This window comes from Pelobates fuscus, chromosome 9 (genome assembly GCF_036172605.1).
Source record: "Pelobates fuscus isolate aPelFus1 chromosome 9, aPelFus1.pri, whole genome shotgun sequence".
Classification (NCBI taxonomy): domain Eukaryota; kingdom Metazoa; phylum Chordata; class Amphibia; order Anura; family Pelobatidae; genus Pelobates; species Pelobates fuscus.
This window is the reverse complement of record NC_086325.1, coordinates 171,399,892-171,425,553: the sequence shown is the minus strand read 5'-3', so window position 1 is coordinate 171,425,553 and position 25,662 is coordinate 171,399,892. Positions and strand designations below refer to the sequence as shown.

At 43.9% G+C, this 25,662-nt stretch overlaps 2 protein-coding genes across 4 annotated transcripts in view; one reads left to right on the top strand and one right to left on the bottom strand.

Annotated features, from left to right (window-relative positions):
• LOC134573418 (transforming protein RhoA-like) overlaps positions 1-4,091 on the top strand; it is an 82,472-nt gene extending 78,381 nt beyond the window's left edge. For both annotated transcript variants that reach the window (XM_063433173.1, XM_063433175.1), the window contains exons 4-5: positions 3,038-3,168; positions 3,253-4,091. In XM_063433173.1, coding sequence (XP_063289243.1) covers positions 3,038-3,168; positions 3,253-3,426 — 305 coding nt within the window. In that variant the 3' untranslated portion in view covers positions 3,427-4,091. The remainder of the gene's footprint in view (positions 1-3,037; positions 3,169-3,252) is intronic.
• A 3,312-nt stretch (positions 4,092-7,403) lies between these two features.
• Positions 7,404-25,147, bottom strand: LOC134573417 (uncharacterized). Of its 2 annotated transcripts, XM_063433171.1 has the most exons (8): positions 25,077-25,147; positions 13,004-13,236; positions 12,006-12,069; positions 9,841-9,968; positions 9,652-9,770; positions 9,424-9,556; positions 8,696-8,792; positions 7,404-7,787 (listed from the first exon to the last, which is right to left on the bottom strand). In XM_063433171.1, the coding sequence occupies exons 1-8, from the start codon at positions 25,144-25,146 to the stop codon at positions 7,741-7,743; spliced, it is 891 nt and encodes a 296-aa protein (XP_063289241.1). In that variant the 5' UTR covers position 25,147; the 3' UTR covers positions 7,404-7,740. The 2 variants fall into 2 exon arrangements, with proteins under 2 accessions (XP_063289241.1, XP_063289242.1); XM_063433172.1 differs by lacking the exon at positions 7,404-7,787 and having other exon boundaries at positions 8,720-8,813; positions 9,367-9,556.
• Positions 25,148-25,662: the final 515 nt, after the last annotated feature.

Sequence of the window (25,662 nt, the reverse complement as noted above, 5' to 3'; positions counted from 1 at the left end):
TTAGAACGAATTTACATATATTTAACGTATGTACATATATAAATGATTATATATTTAATCAATATCATTCTACGTGTATTTTGATATATAATTATATCTTAATATTAAAATACACACATATTTTATATATTCATATATAAAATCTATCACACACAAATACACTGTCTATGTATATGTGTGATCCAAGTATAATGTTTTAAACTTTAATTATTTTTATTTTTTTACGGCAGCAGGGGGAGTACCTGTCATTACAGGCACTCCCCCTGCTGGCACTGACTGCTATGCCGTCCATGTGATCGCAAGGTCCTCGCGATCACATGGCCCAGGGGGGCCGAAACGGATGGAGGGGGACTCCCTGGGCTGCCAGGTGAGGCCCCCACAGCTCGATCGCCGGCGACCGGGTAAGTAAATAGGACGGCTGGGACGTGCTATGCCGCCCCCCCAGGCGTTTAGAGCCGGGTCCCCAAGGACGGCATAGCACACCCGCCGTCCTTAAGGGGCTAAACAGTGCATTAAAGGAAGTGTAAACATTAGATCTCTCTTTACAGGAAGTGTTTAGGAAAGCTTTGTAAGTCACATGCAGGGAGGTGTGACTAGGGCTACATAAACAAAGGGATTTAACTCCTAAATGGCAGAGGATTGAGCAGACAGACTGCAGGGGCATGTTCTATACACCAAAACTGCTTCATTAAAGGTAAACTTTAGGGCCAGGAAAACAAACTCGTTTTCCTGGCACTATAGCTTCCCCCTTTGTCAAGGCCCACCAAACGTGGTATTGAAGGGGTTACTAACTCCTGTCACTTACCTGGGTCCAGCGCTGAGGGACCGAATGCATTATTCAATGATTTCCTATGGGAATTCCAGTGATGGTGGAAGTCCTCATGCATAGTGTGAGGACGTCCAACGTCGTTTAGGCGACCGGAAGTCCCTCTAGTGGCTGTCTGGTAGACGAACTAGCGGATAATTATTGCAGTTTATAAAAACAATGAGCTGAAGTGAAACAAAGAAAATAAATCCAAAGGTGGTCTAACTAAGAGACAACCATGAGGACAATTACCCAGTCCAATTCCAATAGTAAATGTTAACAGGAAAGAAAATAATAAATAACTTTATTAAGGTATATAATACAATGTATACATAAATACCAATCTAAATAGATAGTCAGTTAAGAGGAATAACCCACCATCAAAAATAGAGATAGGTGGCTAAATAGTAGCCTACTGTATATAATCCTTCTAAAAAGAAAAGAAAAATAATAATGACTCAATGATGCTTGGGCTAAGGGTATAGAAACACTCATATGGGTGGAGAGGCTAGGTGGAGAGTAGTGGGTAATGGAATGTGTGGATCATAATCTCACATTCATATAGCCCCACATATAGTAAACTCCTCCACAAGTAGTCACCCTTAGTGTTCCAACCCTATACTCCTGGGAAACACCTTCAAGGGTGTTCCAATCCAGACTTCTCTATAATAGAAAAATACACCAAACTTAAAATAAAATAAAAACTAATGGTAACCAGTCTAAATAGAGAGAGACAGAGAGGAAATGAGCTGAAGTGGTCTGGGTGCCTACAGTGTCCCTTAAAGCAAAAGTTGTTTTGGTGCGTAGAATAGCGTGATGGTAGTGTAGAGGTTATTGTGTAAAGCAGTAGTGTAATAGTGTGATGGTAGTGTAGAGGTTATTGTGTAAAGCAGTAGTGTAATAGTGTGATGGTAGTGTAGAGGTTATTGTGTAAAGCAGTAGTGTAATAGTGTGATGGTAGTGTAGAGGTTATTGTGTAAAGCAGTAGTGTAATAGTGTGATGGTAGTGTAGAGGTTATTGTGTAAAGCAGTAGTGTAATAGTGTGATGGTAGTGTAGAGGTTATTGTGTAAAGCAGTAGTGTAATAGTGTGATGGTAGTGTAGAGGTTATTGTGTAAAGCAGTAGTGTAATAGTGTGATGGTAGTGTAGAGGTTATTGTGTAAAGCAGTAGTGTAATAGTGTGATGGTAGTGTAGAGGTTATTGTGTAAAGCAGTAGTGTAATAGTGTGATGGTAGTGTAGAGGTTATGGTGTAAAGCAGTAGTGTAATAGTGTGATGGTAGTGTAGAGGTTATGGTGTAAAGCAGTAGTGTAATAGTGTGATGGTAGTGTAGAGGTTATGGTGTAAAGCAGTAGTGTAATAGTGTGATGGTAGTGTAGAGGTTATGGTGTAAAGCAGTAGTGTAATAGTGTGATGGTAGTGTAGAGGTTATGGTGTAAAGCAGTAGTGTAATAGTGTGATGGTAGTGTAGAGGTTATGGTGTAAAGCAGTAGTGTAATAGTGTGATGGTAGTGTAGAGGTTATGGTGTAAAGCAGTAGTGTAATAGTGTGATGGTAGTGTAGAGGTTATGGTGTAAGGATAAATAGTTTCTGCACTGCGTGACAATGTGCAGGGGTTACTGTGTACATTCAGCTGCTCCTGTGTAAAAGCACTCCAGATAGGCAGGTTAGATGGATGGCACTGAGGGAGTCCAAGCTTCACCTGCTACTCTGCGACATATGATGCCATTTTTTTAAATCCGAGATTGAGGGCATCCAGTGAAACTCCTTCTCTATATTAAAGCTATGATATCAATAAGCATTTGATACCGCCCTTCATCTTAAATCATTCGAGACTGTCCCTGTTTCTGTAAATGTAGCAAAAGGCGACATTTATGTGATTTAGTTTTTTTTTTTTTTCTTTTTTTTTATTTGGTCCACTTTCGGGCTTTTTGTAATTTTTATTTTTAGTGCGTGTGTGGTTTTAATTTGTCTGTTTGGTCAGCACTACTATGTTATGCACCTTAAACCTGAATATATTTTTTGTGTTTAGTAAATAGAATACAAAGCGGACTTCACACGCGACAGATTTAGCTTTGGTTTTATGTCCACAAACGGGCCCTGTAATACAGCCTGTTATAGCTAGAATGGCGTAAAACCCATAGGAAATGCCTTTTCAATCCATTTGGCAGTCTTGGGAGTTGTGTGGACAGGCTGTGTAATGTTTGTTTCCTATTCTCTTTGACCCCCAGAAAACATTCCCGAAAAGTGGACTCCAGAAGTCAAACACTTCTGTCCCAACGTCCCCATAATACTGGTTGGTAACAAAAAGGATTTAAGGAACGATGAGCACACCCGCAGAGAGCTGGCCAAAATGAAACAGGTTAGTCCTCTCTCGTGTATCTGCCGGTGCACAGCGTGCCGCTGGTGAGAGACACACATAATATAATGTGTTTGATTTTTGCAGGAACCGGTGAAGCCAGAAGAAGGGAGAGACATGGCTAACCGGATCAGCGCCTTTGGATATTTGGAATGCTCTGCCAAGACCAAGGATGGTGTGAGGGAAGTGTTTGAAATGGCAACTAGAGCTGCCCTTCAGGCCAAGCGAGGACGCAAGAAAAACACATGCGAGCTACTCTAAGAAGGAAGCCAAGCCCTCCCATCTTCCCTCTGCTTTCTGCCCTCACTCTGGGTTAAGGGGAGAGGCAGGTACTTCCTTGAACTTTGAGGAATGTGAGGGACAAAATACAGGAGACAAGCACAACAGTTAGCCTCTGCCCACAAAGCCGCCACCATCTGTGTATGGGATCGTGTTCCTGTGTTACCACCCTTGTCAGTGGTTCGAATTGTAGGGGTTAAATTCTAACAGGTGTTTCTGTACCCCACAGGTGTACTGGGTGCTAAATATCTGCAGAATTTGAGGGTGGGGGATTTGTATTTCTTCCAGAACTGTCTCTGTGGATGGGATTGTTCTAGGAGGGAAGCGTCATGTTGTAGTTTTTCCTGTATTCCCCCTGCTGTTTGGATTGGGATGAGTGCTGCAGATTTGGGAAGATTGGCCGTGGGCTCAGCAAAAGGCAGAGCGTGGTCTTCTTTAGGGCCTTTCTAGATCTCTCTATCTTGTCTTTGTCTCACTAAGGTCTTTTTATCTTTGTGAGGGATGTATGTTTTTTTTAAGTTGTCTAATTTTATTCTGTTTAAATTGTTTATTCTCTTCTCAGTTTTATTTTAAAAAAAACAATTAATGAATTTGTCTTTTCCTGCCACACACCATTCCACAATAAAATTTCTAGCCAAGTTTAGTAAGCGGTGCCTCTTGCTTTGTGGAAACAATGAGCAGGTGTCTTTTATTGGATTAACGTTAACAGCAGTTTTGGAGAGACTTCTGCCACGGTTTGTGTGGAATCATTTTCAAGCAGTTTAATAGAAGGGGCTCAGCCAGCCAAATCTGTATTCCTGGCACTATACTATCCAGCACTGTAAGGGTTAAAAAATAAAATAAAAACCTTTTTTGTACTTACCCGATTCCAGCGTCGGGCAACCAAAAGTCACCTGGCAAGCAGGAAGTGCATGTTGAGGCAGTCTTAGTCCTGCAATGTAATGGTCTGGGTGTCAATGAATACTAAATATCAATCGTGCAGGTCTGACTTCCAGACTGAATGTGTCTTTGTTCTACCCCAGCATCACCAAAGAAATAAAATGGGTGAAAATGCCAGCGCTTTGCTGGAAGGATTGGGTCTCCTGAGCTGCACTAGCATTTCCAATTCCAACAAACACGGCTAATCCTACAGTTATTTTTTATTCTGCATCCAATTGGCCATCTTGATCTGTGCACCCTCTTCCTGAGCTGCTGGATTTTGGATTTGAATCTTGTAATAAGCATTTAATGTGTAGGGACTCTGCTTTGGCCATCGTGGAGCCTCTACCCAGCTGTTTGTTCTTTGTTTAAACAATGTAAGGAATTTAATTTGTAACACTCACTGCATACACCGTCTTGTCATAAAGTTTCCTTTCTCTGCTACAACTAGACTAGCTTTAGCCTCTGCCCACACTGTACAAATGCTTGTGTAGATTAAACGTTCGGTGATTTGTAGGGCCGGAACCACATTCTAATGTGTAAACCGTGCGGGTAGCGGAGTAGCAAGGGTTAATGCACAATCTCTCCGCTGGTAGTCAGGATTCAGCATACAAGAGGCAGGTAGCGCAGTATAATCCCCTTTCCCAATGACTAGACAACACATAGTCTGGGAGTCAACTCCCTGAGGGCTTTATTGGAAAATCACCAAATTTATACGGTGTCCCTTGCAAGGGGTTACCAGACTGATATAGCAGGGGTTCTAATCAGGTGGACTTTATGGGATACTGACCATGCAAGGTCATTTCCCAGCATCCCCTGCTCTACAAGGACAATGATGACATCATCAAGCACAGATAATTGCATTAACAGTCGGTACAGTAAAATTTATTTTACATTAAAATCTATAACAAGTCATTTCCAACAGATTTCCACGAATGACCCCTCATTAGATTGCAGGGATCTGAATGTACAATCTCACGAATTACCGCTCAGATCCCTGCAGAAATAGCCGAACGCCACACAGAAAAACGTTTTTAGTGAACCGGGTCTGGAAAGGGAGAACTCACAGATTGCGTTAATTTCCTAAACGCTATGGAAGTCCAGCGGTGTTTGGAAATCAAGTAACCGATTTCAGTTCCAGGCACTCGACGACCAAACACCGCTGAACTTTTAGCGAACAAAGATGGCCGCCACCACGTGTTCTGTACGCGAACGGCGACCACACACACACACACACAGAACCTATTAACAGCTTGAAACAATGTTGCAACTGGGTTAATGAGAGACACACGACCTCACCGGGGTGGTCTCTCATTCGGTAGTTAGGTCGTTTCCCGAGCAGTGTTGCAGATTACTGTTCAGGAAATGAATGCTGTATCCCCATAGAATAAAATGGCCGTATCTCCTATTGTTAGTCCCGAACACAGTCTACGGTAAGAAAGTCCTTTTACAGTCCGGAGTCGCGAAGTTTGCCACAGTGCTAGTATTTCACATAATGTATATACAAAGGTGCCATCAGTTTCCATACAGATAGGAGTGTTTCAGGTTATATACTAGCTCGGTATTGTGTGAGTGAATCGAGCTGTAACGATCGTGTCGATTTCTGGCCAATACAGCCGACCTGGACAGAGGAATCTCCCTTCAGAACAGGCTGGGATTTGCAGCCAACAAGGCGCTGTGCAAGCGCAGGACTATTTGTATTATTTCTGTAACACTGTAAGCAAAGGGGTCTTGAACACCAGCCAACAGTGTCCTCCTAAATTTGCAAAGAAGCCCTCCCTGCTTTGGGAAATCCTGGCATCGGATGGAGCCGCAAAACAGATGTCAGAATAAGGGTTGGTCCAAACACGACCAATTCAGTGATTTGATGAGGTCATGGTGGTAGGAGCTACTTGAAACACGGCACATCCAGAGTTATTGTGGATTAGAGGCTAGTTGCATCCCCTTGGCACAGGTGACGTAGGCAGCCCAGAACTGACATATGGAGCTCAAAATAGGTGGTGTCTGCGCGCACTGCATGCTGTCGATGCCTAAATCTTCCCCTTACAAGCAGAGCTCCTGCAAGGGGACAATTACTTTCCACTGTGTGCTCCCGCCTGCTGTTACTCCTAGTTTTGTTTGTTCATCCAAAATCCCACCCCCTCACCAGCATGTGCTGAGCCGGCTAAGCAGACCAATCATAGGCTGCTCTTTGAGAAGCCTGTGCTTGAACAGTGAGAGCTTTGGATGATGTCCTGACGGGGAGGGGAAGATCAGCCCCGGGAGCTTCGCACTGTGCTGGATAAAAAAAAAAAACCTAAAACCTCCTTTTACAGGGGGGAAACCTGTTATGCCCTATACAGCATTGTAGATGGGGGCAGGGGATATTTTTAGTATTAATGTTGGGGTAACTGGAAAAGTTTAATTCCCCCCGAGGATGAACGTATTGGACTTGCAGTAATGTTGTTGGGTCCAAGGTGTAAGAAAGGTCCTGGTGCAGAAGTCTGATCTTTGGCTCCATGCATGGTCTTCATGTTTTAACAATTGGAGTCCGGGTCCTCCTTACGGTTTAATTCCCAGAAGGTGAGACGAACAGTGAGGTAGCGAGTTAGGGCTAACAACATTGACATGGTTGCATAGTTTGTAGTCTATAACAATCAGCCGTTGCTAAGGCCAGTAAGGTTTTGTCATGTATAAATAGGGGCATTAATTATTGGGATGAGAATATCATTTTGCCTATTTATAAATCACTGGTAAACCACACCTTGAATATGCTGTGCAATTTTGGGCACCTGTTCTAAAGAAAGATATCATGGCACTAGAAAAAGTGCAGAGACGAGCTACAAAATTGATAAAAGGAATGGAGCATTTTAGTTACGAAGAAAGGTTAAAAAATTTAAATCTCTTTAGTTTGGAAAAACGGCACCTCAAAAGGGGTTATAAAAACATTATACAAATATATTCGGGCCAGTACAAACCATTATCTGGAAATCTATTCACAAATAGGGGTATACATATGACATGAGGTCATGCGTTTAGACTGGAAGAAAGGCGATTTCATCTAAGGCAAAGGAAAGATGTTTATTGACTTTGATAAAACCACATCCTTATTTTTACTATGAAACAGAGTCCATACAGATGTTTAAACAGCAACTGGATGCATGCTTGCAAAAACATAATATACAAGGCTATAAATAGCTTCTTGCTCCAAGGGGATATCGGAAATTGGAAAGTGCTTTCAACTGGGGGTTTTGCCTTCTTTTGAATCAACAGCAAAAACATATGTAAGAGGAATTAATAGACGCATGTCTTTTCAGCTTATGTAATTATCTGTCCAAGAACGCTTCTGCATGTATAGGTTTGTACGCATCATCTTAGGAGGAGCATACATGCTGGTGTTTACAGGTGTCCATGGAGGTTCTCAACGAAGGTCTGATAGAACTTCTCTGGATTATAAAAAGTGATTATAGCATTGTAACGTGTCATCTACAAAAAACATTACTGCTAACAGAGCACACCTCATCTACAAACATCAGTGTCATACACACTCCTAATACATCATCTACAGACACAATGTCTTACACACCAACACACACCTTCATAATACATCATCTACACACAATATATTACATACGGCTAACGCACCCTTATAATACATCATCTACAAACACAATGTTGTACACACTCACTCCTAATACATCTACAAACATAGCATTATGTAATATATTTTAACACACCCTTTCCTTACACCATCTACAAACATCACAATGTCAACACACTCACTCATAATATATCCAACAATATATTACACACACCCTCCTAATACATCTACAAACAATATATTACATACTGCTTACACACCCTTATAATACATCATCTACACACAATATGTTACATACTGCTTACACACCCTTATAATACATCATTTACAGACACAATGTCTTACACACTAATACACCCCCCTCTTAATACTCTACAAACCTCTTTCACGTTTGTATCACACAGCTATGTTACAATGCTGCTGCCCACCCCATTTGTTCCCTATTAAGGGTTAATAAGTAGGGGTTTAGAAAAAGACCCATCTCTGTCACAAAGAATTAAGGTGAATGGTAAGTGTAGGACCCACCTAAGAGGTTTGCCTTGACGTGGCCATTGGAGTTACTAAATTACATCTTTCTTTAAATATACATAGTGATTTGGGAAGAGCGCAGGTAACATTTTTTCTTTGGTTTTTACAATGTCTTACACACTAACAGAACACCCCCCCTCTCCCCCCCCCCCCTGCTAATACATCATCTACAAGCACAATGTCTTACACACTAACAGAACCCCCCACCCTGCACAGAATACGTACCTTTATCTGGCTCCACAAATCCATTTCGTATTAGAAAATCTAAAATCACGAGTGCACAGTTTGGCTTGAATACCTCACTAGCAATGGCGTCTTTTACCTGTGATTGGAAAGGTTTTCAGTGAAATTTAAAGGAACACTATAGTCACCTAAATTACTTTAGCTAAATAAAGCAGTTTTAGTGTATAGATCATTCCCCTGCAATTTTAACTGCTCAATTCACTGTCATTTAGGAGTTAAATCACTTTGTTTCTGTTTATGCAGCCCTAGCCACACCTCCCCTGGCTATGATTGACAGAGCCTGCATGAAAAAAAACAACTGGTTTCACTTTCAAACAGATGTAATTTACCTTAAATAATTGTATCTCAATCTCTAAATTGAACTTTAATCACATACAGGAGGCTCTTGCAGGGTCTAGCAAGCTATTAACATAGCAGGGGATAAGTAAATCTTAATTAAACAGAACTTGCAATAAGGAAAGTCTAAATAGGGCTCTCTTTACAGGAAGTGTTTATGGAAGGCTGTGCAAGTCACATGCAGGGAGGTGTGACTAGGGTTCATAAACAAAGGGATTTAACTCCTAAATGGCAGAGGATTGAGCAGTGAGGCTGCAGGGGCATGTTCTATACACCAAAACTGCTTCATTAAGCTAAAGTTGTTCAGGTGACTATAGTGTCCCTTTAAGGTACCCAAACATGTGCTTGGTCCCAGGAGAGAAGTGCAATCTCACCTTGTCCAAAGGCCACAAGTAGAAGTCCTGCACCTCCCCATCTCCCACGCTCGGCTTGAATGTTTCTGGAACCTCTAAATCAAACACAAACTGACACTCCAGGAACACGGCCTCCTGCTGTCTGTATGCATAACTAGTGATTACAGGGGTGGAAAGACAAAGTTAAACAGCCCCAGGAAGGCAGAGGGTTAAATATGAAGGTGGTGCAGATTAGAGAAGGTTCAATACCTGACTGTGCCTACAGGCCGTGCACTGGCTGCAAGGGGTTCTGGGATACAAGCCTCCTCAGTGCACTCCTTCAGCAGCGTCTCCCAGACTCCGGACCCTGCGGCGATGCCCCCTGCTGCCTGTTAACAGACAGAGTTAGGACAATGCTTCTGCCTTCCCCCCATGTCTGATCCACTCACCCAGCCTCACCACATGGTCCAGCATTCCGGGATAGGAAGGTTTTGTTTTAGAGCGTCGTCCAATCCACATGAACATTTCAGCTCCTTTACGCAGGTAGCCATTAACGTGCACCCCATAACGAGGCACCCCCAGGAGTGCTGTGAAGACATAACAAGCGCTAACAGTGCACAGGCCAGACTGATACATGAAGACCCTGCAAGCCTGCAGCCGCGGGGGCACCTACTGGGGCTCAGGTAAGTCAAAGCATTCTAAAAATGGCTTGATACATTATAGTGCTAGGACAGCCCTCCAGAGTAATCACTGCAGGGGGCGGTTGGTGTGCGGCAGTCCTAGCACTATAATCACTGCAGGGGGCGGTTGGTGTGCGGCAGTCCTAGCACTATAATCACTGCAGGGGGCGGTTGGTGTGCGGCAGTCCTAGCACTATAATCACTGCAGGGGGCGGTTGGTGTGCGGCAGACCTAGCACTATAATCACTGCAGGGGGCGGTTGGTGTGCGGCAGTCCTGGCACTATAATCACTGCAGGGGGCGGTTGGTGTGCGGCAGTCCTAGCACTATAATCACTGCAGGGGGCGGTTGGTGTGCGGCAGTCCTAGCACTATAATCACTACAGGGGGCGGTTGGTGTGCGGCAGTCCTAGCACTATAATCACTACAGGGGGCGGTTGGTGTGCGGCAGTCCTAGCACTATAATCACTGCAGGGGGCGGTTGGTGTGCGGCAGTCCTAGCACTATAATCACTGCAGGGGGCGGTTGGTGTGCGGCAGTCCTAGCACTATAATCACTGCAGGGGGCAGTTGGTGTGCGGCAGACCGAGCACTATAATCACTGCAGGGGGCGGTTGGTGTGCGGCAGTCCTAGCACTATAATCACTGCAGGGGGCGGTTGGTGTGCGGCAGTCCTAGCACTATAATCACTGCAGGGGGCGGTTGGTGTGCGGCAGTCCTAGCACTATAATCACTACAGGGGGCAGTTGTGCTGTATAATCACTACAGGGGCGCTTGTGGTTCAGTAGAGCCACAACTGCCCACTACAGTGATTATAAACACCATGTGCAGGTACACCCTACAGACTATAAACACTGCATGCGCGCACACCCTACTGACTATAAACACTGCATGCGCGTACACCCTACTGACTATAAACACTGCGTGCGCGTACACCCTACAGACTATAAACACTGCGTGCGCGTACACCCTACAGACTATAAACACTGCATGCGCGTACACCCTACTGACTGTAAACACTGCGTGCGCGTACACCCTACAGACTATAAACACTGCGTGCGCGTACACCTTACAGACTATAAACACTGCATGCGCGTACACCCTACTGACTATAAACACTGCGTGCGCGTACACCCTACAGACTATAAACACTGCATGCGCGTACACCCTACAGACTATAAACACTGCATGCGCGTACACCCTACAGACTATAAACACTGCATGCGCGTACACCCTACAGACTATAAACACTGCGTGCGGGTACACCCTACAGACTATAAACACTGCGTGCGCGTACACCCTCCAGACTATAAACACACTGTGCAGGTACACCCTACTGACTATAAACACTGCGTGCGCATACACCCTACAGACTATAAACACTGCATGCGCGTACACCCTACAGACTATAAACACTGCGTGCGCGTACACCCTACTGACTATAAACACTGCATGCGCGTACACCCTACTGACTATAAACACTGCATGCGCGTACACCCTACTGACTATAAACACTGCGTGCGCGTACACCCTACTGACTATAAACACTGCGTGCGCGTACACCCTCCAGACTATAAACACTGTGTGCGCGTACACCCTACTGACTATAAACACTGCGTGCGCATACACCCTACAGACTATAAACACTGCGTGCGCGTACACCCTCCAGACTATAAACACTGCGTGCGCGTACACCCTCCAGACTATAAACACTGCGTGCGCGTACACCCTACAGACTATAAACACTGCATGCGCTTACACCCTACAGACTATAAACACTGCGTGCGCGTACACCCTACAGACTATAAACACTGCGTGCGCGTACACCCTACAGACTATAAACACTGCGTGCGCGTACACCCTACAGACTATAAACACTGCATGCGTGTACACAGTTAGATAAATCCCACTAGCCCATGTACGAGGGGACAGCGGGGAGATACTCACGTGTGGCTGCCCGCTCCATACTGAGGAAGGGAAGATCCGAGTACTGACTCTTGACATCGTAGAGCTGAGGAGTCAGAGGTTTAGTCACGGTATGGTCTGCATATATTGTACATAGTGGGAGGAATAATACAGAGATAGAAGTGGGATCATGTTTCACAATATGCAGCATTCAATAGGGTGGATCTACTAAACAACTCACTACAATTAAACACAAATCTCAGTTCCCCTCACACATTATATATTGGGGTCTTTTATTCAGCAGATTAACTTTGTAACACAATTTGGAAAGTGCTTTTACCGTTATTTCCATAGTGCTGCTGGTTATTAAGCGTATAGGAGTCGTTATGTTACAGGTATTTCTGATTGGTCTGACCTGGTGCTGCGGCTTAGCGGATTGGCTAAACGATCCACTGGCGCGCTCAGTCAATGCTTGAAACTCACACCACCACCTAGGGGACCCCAGATAAGTATCTAGTAACTATCTACAACGCACTACAGTGGTGATGGTGCTTGGACTGTTCCTTTAATTTCAGTTCAGCAAAACATTAAAAAATTAACATGTGTTCTCGTTAAAAAGAACCTTTAAGTGTCACTCTAAAAGCCAGTAGAAGCAATAGCCATTGCCGATTCTCTGTCAGAATAAAGAGATTGGATCTTTGGACACTCTGCATTACAATAAAGTGGTTTAGGTGCTGTTAGTGTACCTTCAACGTTCCCCCATCTCCCCAAAGCCATGCACAATTTATTAACCCCTTAAGGACCAAACTTGTCATGTGTCCTTAAGGGGTTAAACACCCTCTGCTATTTACGGCTGCTGTGTGACGACAATACTCGGTTATTCAGCAAAGTGCACAGAATGAATTAAAAGGCATTTCCAATTTTTGTCCACAATAGCAGAATCTCCCAGGCTGGCGATCAGATATTTCGCCTTTTAGCCAGCCGGCTAATGTGATCAGACTCGTGTAGGGGGTCAGAACCCAGAGCAATTCTATTGATACCTCATTGCGCCATTCTTGGAGACAGGGAAACCGTTTCTGGGTCCGCAGGGATCTCATCAAGTTCTGTACAGCCAGAGTTCTCTCTTGGGGGGTCTGCAGACCCTCATTTAGCTCCAGCCGAGCAGACGTTCCCCCACGACATGTGAATACAGCAGGGAACTGAGCGAGGTGCTGGGCAACTGATTCCACAACCCAACCTACTCGCTGACCACAGACAACGAAGGGTAAACAGCCTTCAATGGATAAAGAGAAATAGATCAATGGAAATCTAATCATCATTGGGAATATTATATTTACACATACAACATCCCGGATACAAATCCCAAATCTCTATCACAGTGACAGATAGACAGACAGATAGAGATAGATAGATTCATAGATAGATAGATAGATAGATAGATAGATAGACCGACCCCAGTTTTAAAACTACAACTAAACTAAAGTATCATAGGAGTTCTTGTTCTGCAATATGTGGGGATCTACCTTTCGGGCACCCCTGATGTAATGCAAACTGGACTTCGGGTTTCTGGATACCTCTACAGTGGATCAGGCAGGCATGGTTAGAGCTCCCTGCGGTAGGCTGAGCTCCCTGGTGGGGGGATAGAGCTCCCTGGTGGGGGGATAGAGCTCCCTGGTGGGGGGATAGAGCTCCCTGGTGGGGGGATAGAGCTCCCTGGTGGGGGGATAGAGCTCCCTGGTGGGGGGATAGAGCTCCCTGGTGGGGGGATAGAGCTCCCTGGTGGGGGGATAGAGCTCCCTGGTGGGGGGATAGAGCTCCCTGGTGGGGGGATAGAGCTCCCTGGTGGGGGGATAGAGCTCCCTGGTGGGGGGATAGAGCTCCCTGCGGGGGATAGAGCTCCCTGGTGGGGGGATAGAGCTCCTTGGTGGGGGGATAGAGCTCCCTGGTGGGGGGATAGAGCTCCCTGGTGGGGGGATAGAGCTCCCTGGTGGGGGGATAGAGCTCCCTGGTGGGGGGATAGAGCTCCTTGGTGGGGGGATAGAGCTCCTTGGTGGGGGGATAGAGCTCCCTGGTGGGGGGATAGAGCTCCCTGGTGGGGGGATAGAGCTCCCTGGTGGGGGGATAGAGCTCCCTGGTGGGGGGATAGAGCTCCCTGCGGTATATAGAGCTCCCTGGTGGCGGGATAGAGCTCCCTGCGGTATATAGAGCTCCCTGCGGTGGATAGAGCTCCCTGCAGTGGATAGAGCTCCCTGCAGTGGATAGAGCTCCCTGCAGTGGATAGAGCTCCCTGGTTGGGGGGGATAGAGCTCCCTGCGGTGGATAGAGCTCCCTGCGGTCGGCTGAGCTCCCTGGTGGGGGGATAGAGCTCCCTGCGGTCGGCTGAGCTCCCTGGTGGGGGGATAGAGCTCCCTGCGGTCGGCTGAGCTCCCTGGTGGGGGGATAGAGCTCCCTGCGGTCGGCTGAGCTCCCTGGTGGGGGGATAGAGCTCCATGCGGTGGTTAGAGCTCCCTGGTGGGGGGATAGAGCTCCCTGCGGTCGGCTGAGCTCCCTGGTGGGGGGATAGAGCTCCATGCGGTGGTTAGAGCTCCCTGGTGGGGGGATAGAGCTCCCTGCGGTCGGCTGAGCTCCCTGGTGGGGGGATAGAGCTCCCTGCGGTCGGCTGAGCTCCCTGGTGGGGGGATAGAGCTCCCTGCGGTGGTTAGAGCTCCCTGGTGGGGGGATAGAGCTCCCTGGTGGGGGGATAGAGCTCCCTGCAGTGGATAGAGCTCCCTGCGGTGGATAGAGCTCCCTGCGGTGGATAGAGCTCCCTGCGGTGGATAGAGCTCCCTGCGGTGGATAGAGCTCCCTGCAGTGGATAGAGCTCCCTGCAGTGGATAGAGCTCCCTGCAGTGGATAGAGCTCCCTGCAGTGGATAGAGCTCCCTGCAGTGGGTAGAGCTCCCTGCAGTGGGTAGAGCTCCCTGGTGGGGGGTAGAGCTCCCTGGTGGGGGGTAGAGCTCCCTGGTGGGGGGTAGAGCTCCCTGCAGTGGATAGAGCTCCCTGCTGTGGATAGAGCTCCCTGGTGGGGGGTAGAGCTCCCTGCAGTGGATAGAGCTCCCTGCAGTGGATAGAGCTCCCTGCGGTTGGTTAAACTCCCTGCGGTCGGTAGTACGACACAAACGTTGTGATTTGCAGTACACGTTGACTAGGTGTAAATGTATATCGGTCAATGTGCTGAGTACTGAGAATCCAATTCTAAGTTCTCCAACGGAAAATCATTATCCATAATAACATGAAACCAAATCCTGGTTTACCAAACAATCTAGATCCAAAATAAATAAATAAATAACTCAGAAAAAATTACAAAGAAAAACATAATTACATTTTAGATTACCCTTTAATAGAGAGTCACTGTACTAATGTATGGGTAACCAAATATCCATTAGCAAAATGAATGTATTGTATTGTTTCTTACCATCAAGATAATACATTTTGTTCATTCAGTCCACCAGGTGATACTGTCCTCCTTATGTAAATCCAAAATGTATTAAGTATTTCTCGGTCGGTCACGATCCCCTCCTCTTGGCAAAGGGGGTATGTGGTCTATGCCTGCAAATCTCATAGAAGAAATTGAAGTGCGTAGTTCCATGAAATGTCCTGATTGCATGGCGATGACGATTGACGTTTTGCCAATATAAGAAAGTCCACAGCGACAGACTATTCTGTACATAACATGGGATGTCGTGCAAGTAATCCCATGTCTAATTTGATTTGTCTTGCCAGTATGAGGTTAAATGTTTTGCCAGAACTCATTGAATTGCAAGCAGTGCGTTTTAGGCATTTGTGGAATTCTTTACTGGTACTCTGATTGGTGGATTTCCGACAGCTGGTCGGTGTGAACCAAAATATATCGTTTAGATTAGATTTCGTGAATTAGCTTTCCGTGAACCATCTACCTTCACATCTATCCTGCAGCATGAATGGTCCACGTGGGAAGATGGTGTGAAAAAGGAATACGGACTTTAACCATGTTCCCACCTGACTGAATGCTTGTTCTACTTTTTGTTTGGTACCATGTGTGACAGACCACGTGGCACCCCGACCGGGTACCTCTGTCAATTGCTGATTCCTAGTACTTGCAAGCACCATAAGCACTGTATTGGCACACCATAACCACCGTAGACCCCACAAATCGCCATAGCTTGGTTGGGATCTCGCTGTCCTCCACCCACCCTGGCCCAAGTACAAAATCCAGCTTCCAGTGGGTAGACCTCTCCTAGTCCAGAGAGAGTAGCAGAAACAGCTCATATAAGAGCTAGTGATTATACTCAGGGGAGTATTGTGATATAGCAATGCCCAGAGTGAATGTAGTTCTCCAATCCCCCAAACATGAGCCGAGACTTCATGAAGGGGTAAACGAATCTGTTTAATGGGAGCCACACTTGGCCTTATACGACAATCCCCATGCAAGGGGTACGCCCACAGGGGGGACTGATTTACAACGACACAGACCAATAACAATAAGGTTAAAAGGCACGACACTCCCACATACAGCACACAATCCCTCCCCTCTGCCTGGGAGATAATTGGATCAGTAACTGTACTAATTATAATCCAATTATCTCCAAGCACAGACAAAATATACTTAAAAACAAAACAAACAAAAAAACACATAGTATCCCCACAAATGTAACATCCCCTGACAGCCCTAGTCTGGGTGACCAACATATCCAAAACTCACCCAGATCAGTTCAGGGGTTCAGAAATTGTATGGAAGTCACATAGACTAACCTGGAACCGCAAAGTTTTCATGCTGAAAATAGTTTCAGGGCATTCGCGGCTAAGTCCCCCCGAAGTCTATTTGCGGTTTTGGTCCATGCGAACAAGATGGCCGCCACCTTGTGGTCATCCATAGGAATTGCGGCCACCCAGACGAACACAGAGGTGGAAATTGCAATAATGTATCAATTAAGCTTATCCAGCTCCCGGGTGGTCTCCGGTTCATGCGGCTGCTCAGTTACCGAACCATATAATTCAAATAGACAAACGGAGACTTTTATATCACAGTTTACAGGGTCCATAGTCTGTGGGCAGGAGGCTGGCAAGCAGGCCTCTCCAAGAACTCGTGGCAAACTCACAGGAAAAGGAGAGTTTGTCACACCATGTTATAACTTATTCTTTGGATTTATTTTCACTTCTGTACATACGTTACTTATCTCATTTATATAGAGAAAACGATCATTTTTTATGTGTATTTCACTTATTTCTCTCTGTTATTTGACAACAGTTCATACATTTCTATTTTAAAACAAACATAACATTAATGAATATTTTACACAATATTTTCTCCGGTAACTAATCAAAGGTGGTTGTTTAAAAAGTTCTGGTAATGTGGGCTCTTTAGACAGAGTTTGCCAGTTGTTGGAAATAGCAGATCGGAATTTGTTAGATCTACTATGAAATGTTTGAGGAAAGATACGTCTCTTATTAAGACTTGATTTTCGTTCACCGGTATCATAAAATCTTTGATTCGCACACTCCAACGCATTAATCAAGCTCTGTCTAGTGTAACCCCGCTGCATGAAGTGTTCTGCCATTATGTCAAGTTGGACAGCACACTTTGTTCTATCAGAATTGTTTCGGGCCCACGGGGAATATATATTTTGTGGTCAGGGCAATATTGCTGTGGTGGTAGCATAACACATGATTCGGATACAACAGAACAGAGATAATAACACCAGTTGGTTGTGGTGTGCCGGAACCGACAATGCAGTAGGCCAGTAATAAAGTGGGCAAAAGAAAAGTGTATCAGCCAAAATTGTATTCATGCCTACATCATCAATTATTTGGACAAATCACGAAATGCCTGTTGTAACTCATTAACTGGGTTTGGTAAGTATAAGTAGAAGATTTCCAGCGTCCCATGGTTTTGATAATATGAGTTGGAATTTGGTTGGAGGAAGGAGATGATGCTGCCCCTATGCGGAAAGAGTGTCCTGAGTAATGACTTGTGTTTAGGCCAAGTCTTGCCAATAGTATACGTAAAGCATAAATGTAGTGGTGCTAAGAGTGGAACCGTGTCGTTATAAGAGTGGTTGATGTGGAAGTTTGTGAAAGGTGTTGAAATAGGTGTCCAAAACTTTAACCGGGCACCATTTATTGGAGGTAGGGAAAAGAGGTGTAACGGATCACCTGGCACCCCGACTGGGTACCTCCGTTGAAGGATGCTCCTAGCACTTCCTGAGGGTTCCAAGCACTCCAGCAGACACCATAACCACCGTAGACTCCTCCAGAAAGCAAGGCAGGAACAAGCTCTTACAACAGCTTAGTATTGATTTAGCACGGGAGTATGACAAGCATAGCAATCCCTTGTAGCAGATTCCCCCAATAAGAGACGGCACTTCAAATACAGTTTTTACACATGTACTATAACATTCAAAATATACATTCAATTTTCATAAAAATGACATATTATTCAGCACACTTTAATTATAAACAGTCAAAATTCAGCCAATTCCATTCAGGGGTTAAAAAGTTAGCTGGAAGTCCTTTATGACCCACCGCAACCACATTTTCCTGCCCAAAACAGTTCCATAGACTTGGGCTGTGTGGTCGGTCTATTTCTCACTGAACAAAATGACTAAGTCCCATTCGAACGAGCATTCGAATCTTCGAACGGGACTTGAAAGTTCAGTGCAGGAGAAGGTAAGGGTCAGCAGTGTTCGTGGAACTGTGTAGCCGATTTCAGTTCCATGGATTTGGCTACACATACCGCTGACCTCGTTCGAATGAACAAAAATGGCGTCCGCCACGTGTTCGTTTGCACGAACTGCGGCCACCCAGCGGTCAGCAATTTACCTACAGCAGGCTCCCAGCCTGGGAGGTAAATTGCCTGCACACTTCCACTTCTGGGTGGTCCGCCTGTGTGGTACTTGGTTCAGTAAGCCCTATTTACTGAACCAAGTGTAAAGAAGCCATGAATAAAGTACTTTAACCAAGTCAGGGGACACAGTCTTAAAGGGGCATTGTCCCAATTTTCCCCATGTCCCAAAAATGTGCTTAAAGGGCCTGCACCAGTCCAATGAAAGTTCATAATCCCCAATAATGTTCTTAAAGGGCCACCCACCCCTGGGCCATAGTCGCAGGGCAGGAGGCTGGCAATCAGTCTTCTCCAATGCCCAGTGGCGAGGTCTGTTTCGCCACAAGGGGTATGTCAATCGTGATACCTCTTTGGCTGCTTTTGGAATGGTAAAGATAAAGAATGTAATGTCTATGGATTTGTGGATATTGGCCATTTTAAGGTAGTCTGTGGTTGTAACACTGATGGAGGTAAATTCCCTTGGACGTAAGAATCCATAAAAAGCAAGATATATGGCTGTTTTAAGCACCAAATTGGTGGTATGTTCGAACGGTGCCGTATCTAACAGGTCAGAAACGACTGGAATATTTTGTTGTGAATGGGTAGTCTTTTATAGGGTAGGCGTGTGTATGATTTTTGGATTCCCTTCAGTAGTGTTTTGATCTGGTGTGCTGAAAGGAATCCTGTTTTGTTGGGGTGTTGTATTAACATGTGGTGTTGAATGCCTGTTAAATACAGTTTGATAGTGTTGAAAAATAACTAAATTAATGTGGCAAAAGGAAGTGAACCCCAACATGGTCTCCAAAGCAAAAGTGTCCTGTATGTGAAATGTTGCCAATAACTTCGTTAAAACATGAAAGGCCCTATCATAGGACTTCGTAGAGCTAACCGAAAGTGCCTGGTGGGAAAGGTTACGTGCGTGAGTCAATAGTACGCTCAATCCAGAATCATGTCCTGGAAAGGGGGGATAGCCTGACTGGAAGCAGTGGGAAGAGTGTGGAGGAACGGGATAAGTGATCAGCAGCTATATTCGTGACACCTGGTGAGTCTCCTTAAAAACCTCATAGTAGCTTATGAGGAAGACTGGCCTTTAATTACGATATGGCAAGTGGCCAGGTTTTTAGAATAACATGACAGATTGGCCTGCCCAGTCTGTTCCCCAAACGATAGCAGCTGCCACGATTGGGTACAGTTCAAATAAAGCAGATGTAGTGGAGAAGGAAGAGAACCAATTTCTCTAGGCCATGGGCCCCACAGCCACTTGTTCCCCCAGACAGCAGCGAAACCAGTGTTGACTGCCGCATATGTCTAGAGTGTATGAGAACTGTCTGAAATTGGGGGTATGAACATGGCGTGTCCGTTCCAGGAGGTGAGAAAAATGTGCCACATATGTAAATGGGCCGTCGCGTGTGTCTAACGTGGTGCGTGAGTTGCCCAAGGGGAGGTTTGGGAATAGAGAAAGTAAATCAATGCTCGCTAGGGTGTGCCCAATCCCGGGGAAGACTTGCCTGCCTGTGAACAGAGTCAGCATTTGTGTCAGGCTGACAAGGGGAAGTGAGTTGTTTTCTATAGTGAGAAAATCATCCAACTCGTGAATTACAGTCGGACATCTGCAGACATTAAGCAGTAACCAACACAAGGTTTCGGCAAAAATATCAAATATTTTTAGAGCCGAAAGAAGAAATTTATCTGATCCAGTTGATGCTGTAGTTAAACTGATCTAGAGCTGCAGCCACCTTCGCAGAGAAGGAACGGTTGTAGTCATAGAAGACTGAACCATATTTATGCCCCAGATCCACAAGTTTGTGCAAGAATTCATCCAACTCTTCCCTTTTCTCTGGATAAACTGAGCAGTACACATCCCTGTATACACATCCCTGTATATGCCAAACCTAAGACAAATTCAGGTATGGACAATTTTTTATTTAACCTAGGATCTCTATCCCTCAGTACCACGGATATACACAATACACCATGTAGCGGAGAGCTGATTTCTCACAGCCTAACTCCACCAGTGTATCCAGAGGATGCAGGAACAAGTAATAAATCCCAGAGAATATCCAGCACAGTCAGCAATAAAATCCAATAGTATCCCATCACCTTCCCCAATCACTGGACGACACACAGTATCAGGAGTAGAACTGAAGTTTAATGGCAACATTCGTTCTTTTATGAGATTCTCCCAGGCAAGGGAGGGATTCACATTAACTACACATATCACATAGACGTTACCTCACACACATCTCCTCCCCTTAGCTTAACAGATAATACAATTATACTGCACATACTTTTCACCACTTTCCAGATGTACCCCAAATATGTGTGATATACCTTTAAATATGGTACCCCCTGGTAGCCCTGATCTGGGTGAGAAAAATATCCAAAAAAATCACCCAGATCAGACCAGGGGTTCGGGAGTTATAGGAAGGTAAAGTTTGCCGCATGGGTAAAGAAGCCGAAATTAGTTCCATGAAATCTGGCCCTGCGGTCAGTCTCTATTCGTGCCCCAAAACTCCTGAAAGGCTATGCCACACATAATGGAGTCGGTAACCGGATGAATCCCCTAGTTCGTGGGATTCATCCTACCGAATGACGGGCAGTTCGTGAGTTTCCTTCGGTAGTTTCTGCCGTCCTGGAGGTCTTAGCGGTGTTCGGCTAGTCGAATGTCCGTTTCGAGTTCCAGACACTCGACGACCAAACACCGCTGTTCGTGGGTTTAAGATGGCCGCCGCCACGTGTTCGGCTGCCGAAATGGCGGCCACCCAGGGAATACAGCAGCGTGTTCGTATGAACAAAAGGGAATAAGAGAAACGACCAGGGAGGTAAATTACATGATTAATGTACATCAGGGTGGTCCGGTTGTTCGGTACTTTGTTCGTATACCGAACAAAGTATGGCCATAGATGGAGCAATGAAAATCTGTGTAATCCAGGCATGAAAAACCTCTGCAGTGCCAACAGTAAAATAAGAGATGGGACAGCCAAAAAGGGGTTCCACTACACACCATTCTCAAGGACATCATGGGAGGCAATTAGGAGCAAGGCTAGGTTAACATCCTTGCCCTCCAGGATGTCTTTCTTGAGATTGGCCGGGACCATATTCACTGGGTTTATATTCTCTGGGAAGAGTGTGTTACCCGGCATGGCAGGTGGACCACCACACACTGGAATAGCGGGCCCCACTGGCATATTAGAGGAACAGACGGCTTCCAATTTTTCCAGTCTATCGCTAATCAGTCCAACGGAAGACATTAATGCAGTGAGCATAGCATGAACATCCGGTAACTGGGATCCGCTAGGCCCCTCCCCTGCCCCCGAGTTGTCTGTGTTCATAATAAAAAGTCTGAAGAGCTCCGCCTTCCTAGCAGTAGCCGGGAATGGAATACATTGTTTATGGAGTTCAGCCGTGAGATTAGGGATAGTCCATGACCTTAAAGAAAATGGACTAGCCATATAAGCACAATGGGCAGGGGCCAAGTGTAGAACTGTATAGCACACAGGTGCAAATACACAGAGCCGTCCTTACCAGCTGGGTGCCAGAGCCGTCCTTACCAGCTGGGTGCCAGAGCCGTCCTTACCAGCTGGGTGCCAGAGCCGTCCTTACCAGCTGGGTGCCAGAGCCGTCCTTACCAGCTGGGTGCCAGAGCCGTCCTTACCAGCTGGGTGCCAGAGCCGTCCTTACCAGCTGGGTGCCAGAGCCGTCCTTACCAGCTGGGTGCCAGAGCCGTCCTTACCAGCTGGGTGCCAGAGCCGTCCTTACCAGCTGGGTGCCAGAGCCGTCCTTACCAGCTGGGTGCCAGAGCCGTCCTTACCAGCTGGGTGCCAGAGCCGTCCTTACCAGCTGGGTGCCAGAGCCGTCCTTACCAGCTGGGTGTCAGAGCCGTCCTTACCAGCTGGGTGTCAGAGCCGTCCTTACCAGCTGGGTGTCAGAGCCGTCCTTACCAGCTGGGTGTCAGAGCCGTCCTTACCAGCTGGGTGCCAGAGCCGTCCTTACCAGCTGGGTGTCAGAGCCGTCCTTACCAGCTGGGTGCCAGAGCCGTCCTTACCAGCTGGGTGCCAGAGCCGTCCTTACCAGCTGGGTGTCAGAGCCGTCCTTACCAGCTGGGTGTCAGAGCCGTCCTTACCAGATGGGTGTCAGAGCCGTCCTTACCAGCTGGGTGTCAGAGCCGTCCTTACCAGCTGGGTGTCAGAGCCGTGCTTTCAGTATCCCAATTTGAATAAATGTATTGTTTGTTCACAGCAGTATTATGTTGGTTGGTTTCTTTCTCTATGTCCCAGAAATACTTACCGACATTTTATCTTGTGTTATATGAACTTGGGTCTGGGGCCTAGAGGGAAAGTACTTAGAAACATTGTCAGTGGGAGTGGTGGGCAGACCCTGCTTAGGGGTAGTGCAGCCATGGCCCATTACCGGGAAAATTAAATATCGGAAAGTATGAGAAATACACAACTTATATAACACTATATACTAATATTGATAGAATATGATAAAATAACACTATACAATAATATTACATAATATAATAACACCATATAATATAACACTATATGATATAATAACACTATATGATATAATAACACTATATGATATAATAACACTATAGGATATAATAACACTATAGGATATAATAACACTATATAATAACACTATAACACTATATAATAACACTATATAATATAATAACACTATAACACTATATAATAACACTATATAATATAATAACACTATAACACTATATAATAACACTATATAATATAATAACACTATAGGATATAATAACACTATATAATAACACCATATAATATAATAACACTATATAATAACACTATAGGATATAATAACACTATATAATAACACCATATAATATAATAACACTATATAATAACACTATATAATAACACTATATGATATAATAACACTATATAATAACACTATAGGATATAATAACACTATATAATATAATAACACTATATAATAACACTATATGATATAATAACACTATATAATAACACTATAGGATATAATAACACTATATAATATAATAACACTATAGGATATAATAACACTATATAATAACACTATATGATATAATAACACTATATAATAACACTATATAATAACACTATAGGATATAATAACACTATATAATATAATAACACTATATAATAACACTATATGATATAATAACACTATATAATATAATAACACTATATGATATAATAACACTATATAATAACACTATATAATAACACTATATAATAACACTATAGGATATAATAACACTATATAATAACACTATATAATAACACTATAGGATATAATAACACTATATAATAACACTATATAATAACACTATATGATATAATAACACTATATAATAACACTATAGGATATAATAACACTATATAATATAATAACACTATATAATAACACTATAGGATATAATAACACTATATAATATAATAACACTATAGGATATAATAACACTATATAATAACACTATATGATATAATAACACTATATAATAACACTATATAATAACACTATATAATAACACTATATAATAACACTATATAATAACACTATAGGATATAATAACACTATATAATATAATAACACTATATAATAACACTATATGATATAATAACACTATATAATAACACTATAGGATATAATAACACTATATAATATAATAACACTATATGATATAATAACACTATATAATAACACTATATAATAACACTATATAATAACACTATATAATAACACTATATAATAACACTATATAATAACACTATAGGATATAATAACACTATATAATAACACTATATGATATAATAACACTATATAATAACACTATATAATAACACTATATGATATAATAACACTATATAATAACACTATATAATAACACTATATAATAACACTATATAATAACACTATATAATAACACTATATAATAACACTATATAATAACACTATAGGATATAATAACACTATATAATAACACTATAGGATATAATAACACTATATAATAACACTATATGATATAATAACACTATATAATAACACTATATAATAACACTATAGGATATAATAACACTATATAATAACACTATATAATAACACTATATAATAACACTATATAATAACACTATCGGATATAATAACACTATATAATAACACTATAGGATATAATAACACTATATAATAACACTATATAATAACACTATATGATATAATAACACTATATAATAACACTATATGATGTAATACCCTCACTCTGGAATCCATTCATTTTTAGCACCAGCTGTAACATTCTCTCTGACCACCCAGTTACCGCCATCTTTCTCTTCCAGCATGCCAGTTCAACCTGTGTCAAATCGGACTCCGCCCACAGAGAGGCGGCCATCTTACTGCACCCACACAGCAATCCATCTGATTCCACTCAGAGAGGCGGCCATCTTACTGCACCCACACAGCAATCCATCTGATTCCACTCAGAGAGGCGGCCATCTTACTGCACCCACACAGCAATCCATCTGATTCCACTCAGAGAGGCGGCCATCTTACTGCACCCACACAGCAATCCATCTGATTCCACTCAGAGAGGCAGCCATCTTACTGCACCCACCACACTGTGAGTTTTATTGCTGTGGAGCTCTGTGATACCCTCATACACACTGCACATTACTGTGAGTTTATTGCTGTGGAGCTCTGTGATACCCTCATACACACTGCACATTACTGTGAGTTTTATTACTGTGGAGCTCTGTGATACCCTCACACACTGCACATTACTGTGAGTTTTATTACTGTGGAGCTCTGTGATACCCTCATACACACTGCACATTACTATGAG

Excerpts from the sequence above, each read along its gene's own strand:
- LOC134573417 (XM_063433171.1), bottom strand. The coding sequence starts at position 25,146 with ATGGCGGTAACTGGGTGGTCAGAGAGAATGTTACAGCTGGTGCTAAAA. Across the intron at positions 12,070-13,003 it reads TCCAAGAATGGCGCAATGAG|CTCTACGATGTCAAGAGTCA; the intron begins GTATCAATAGAA and ends CTGACTCCTCAG. Across the intron at positions 9,771-9,840 it reads CCGGAATGCTGGACCATGTG|GCAGCAGGGGGCATCGCCGC; the intron begins GTGAGGCTGGGT and ends GTCTGTTAACAG.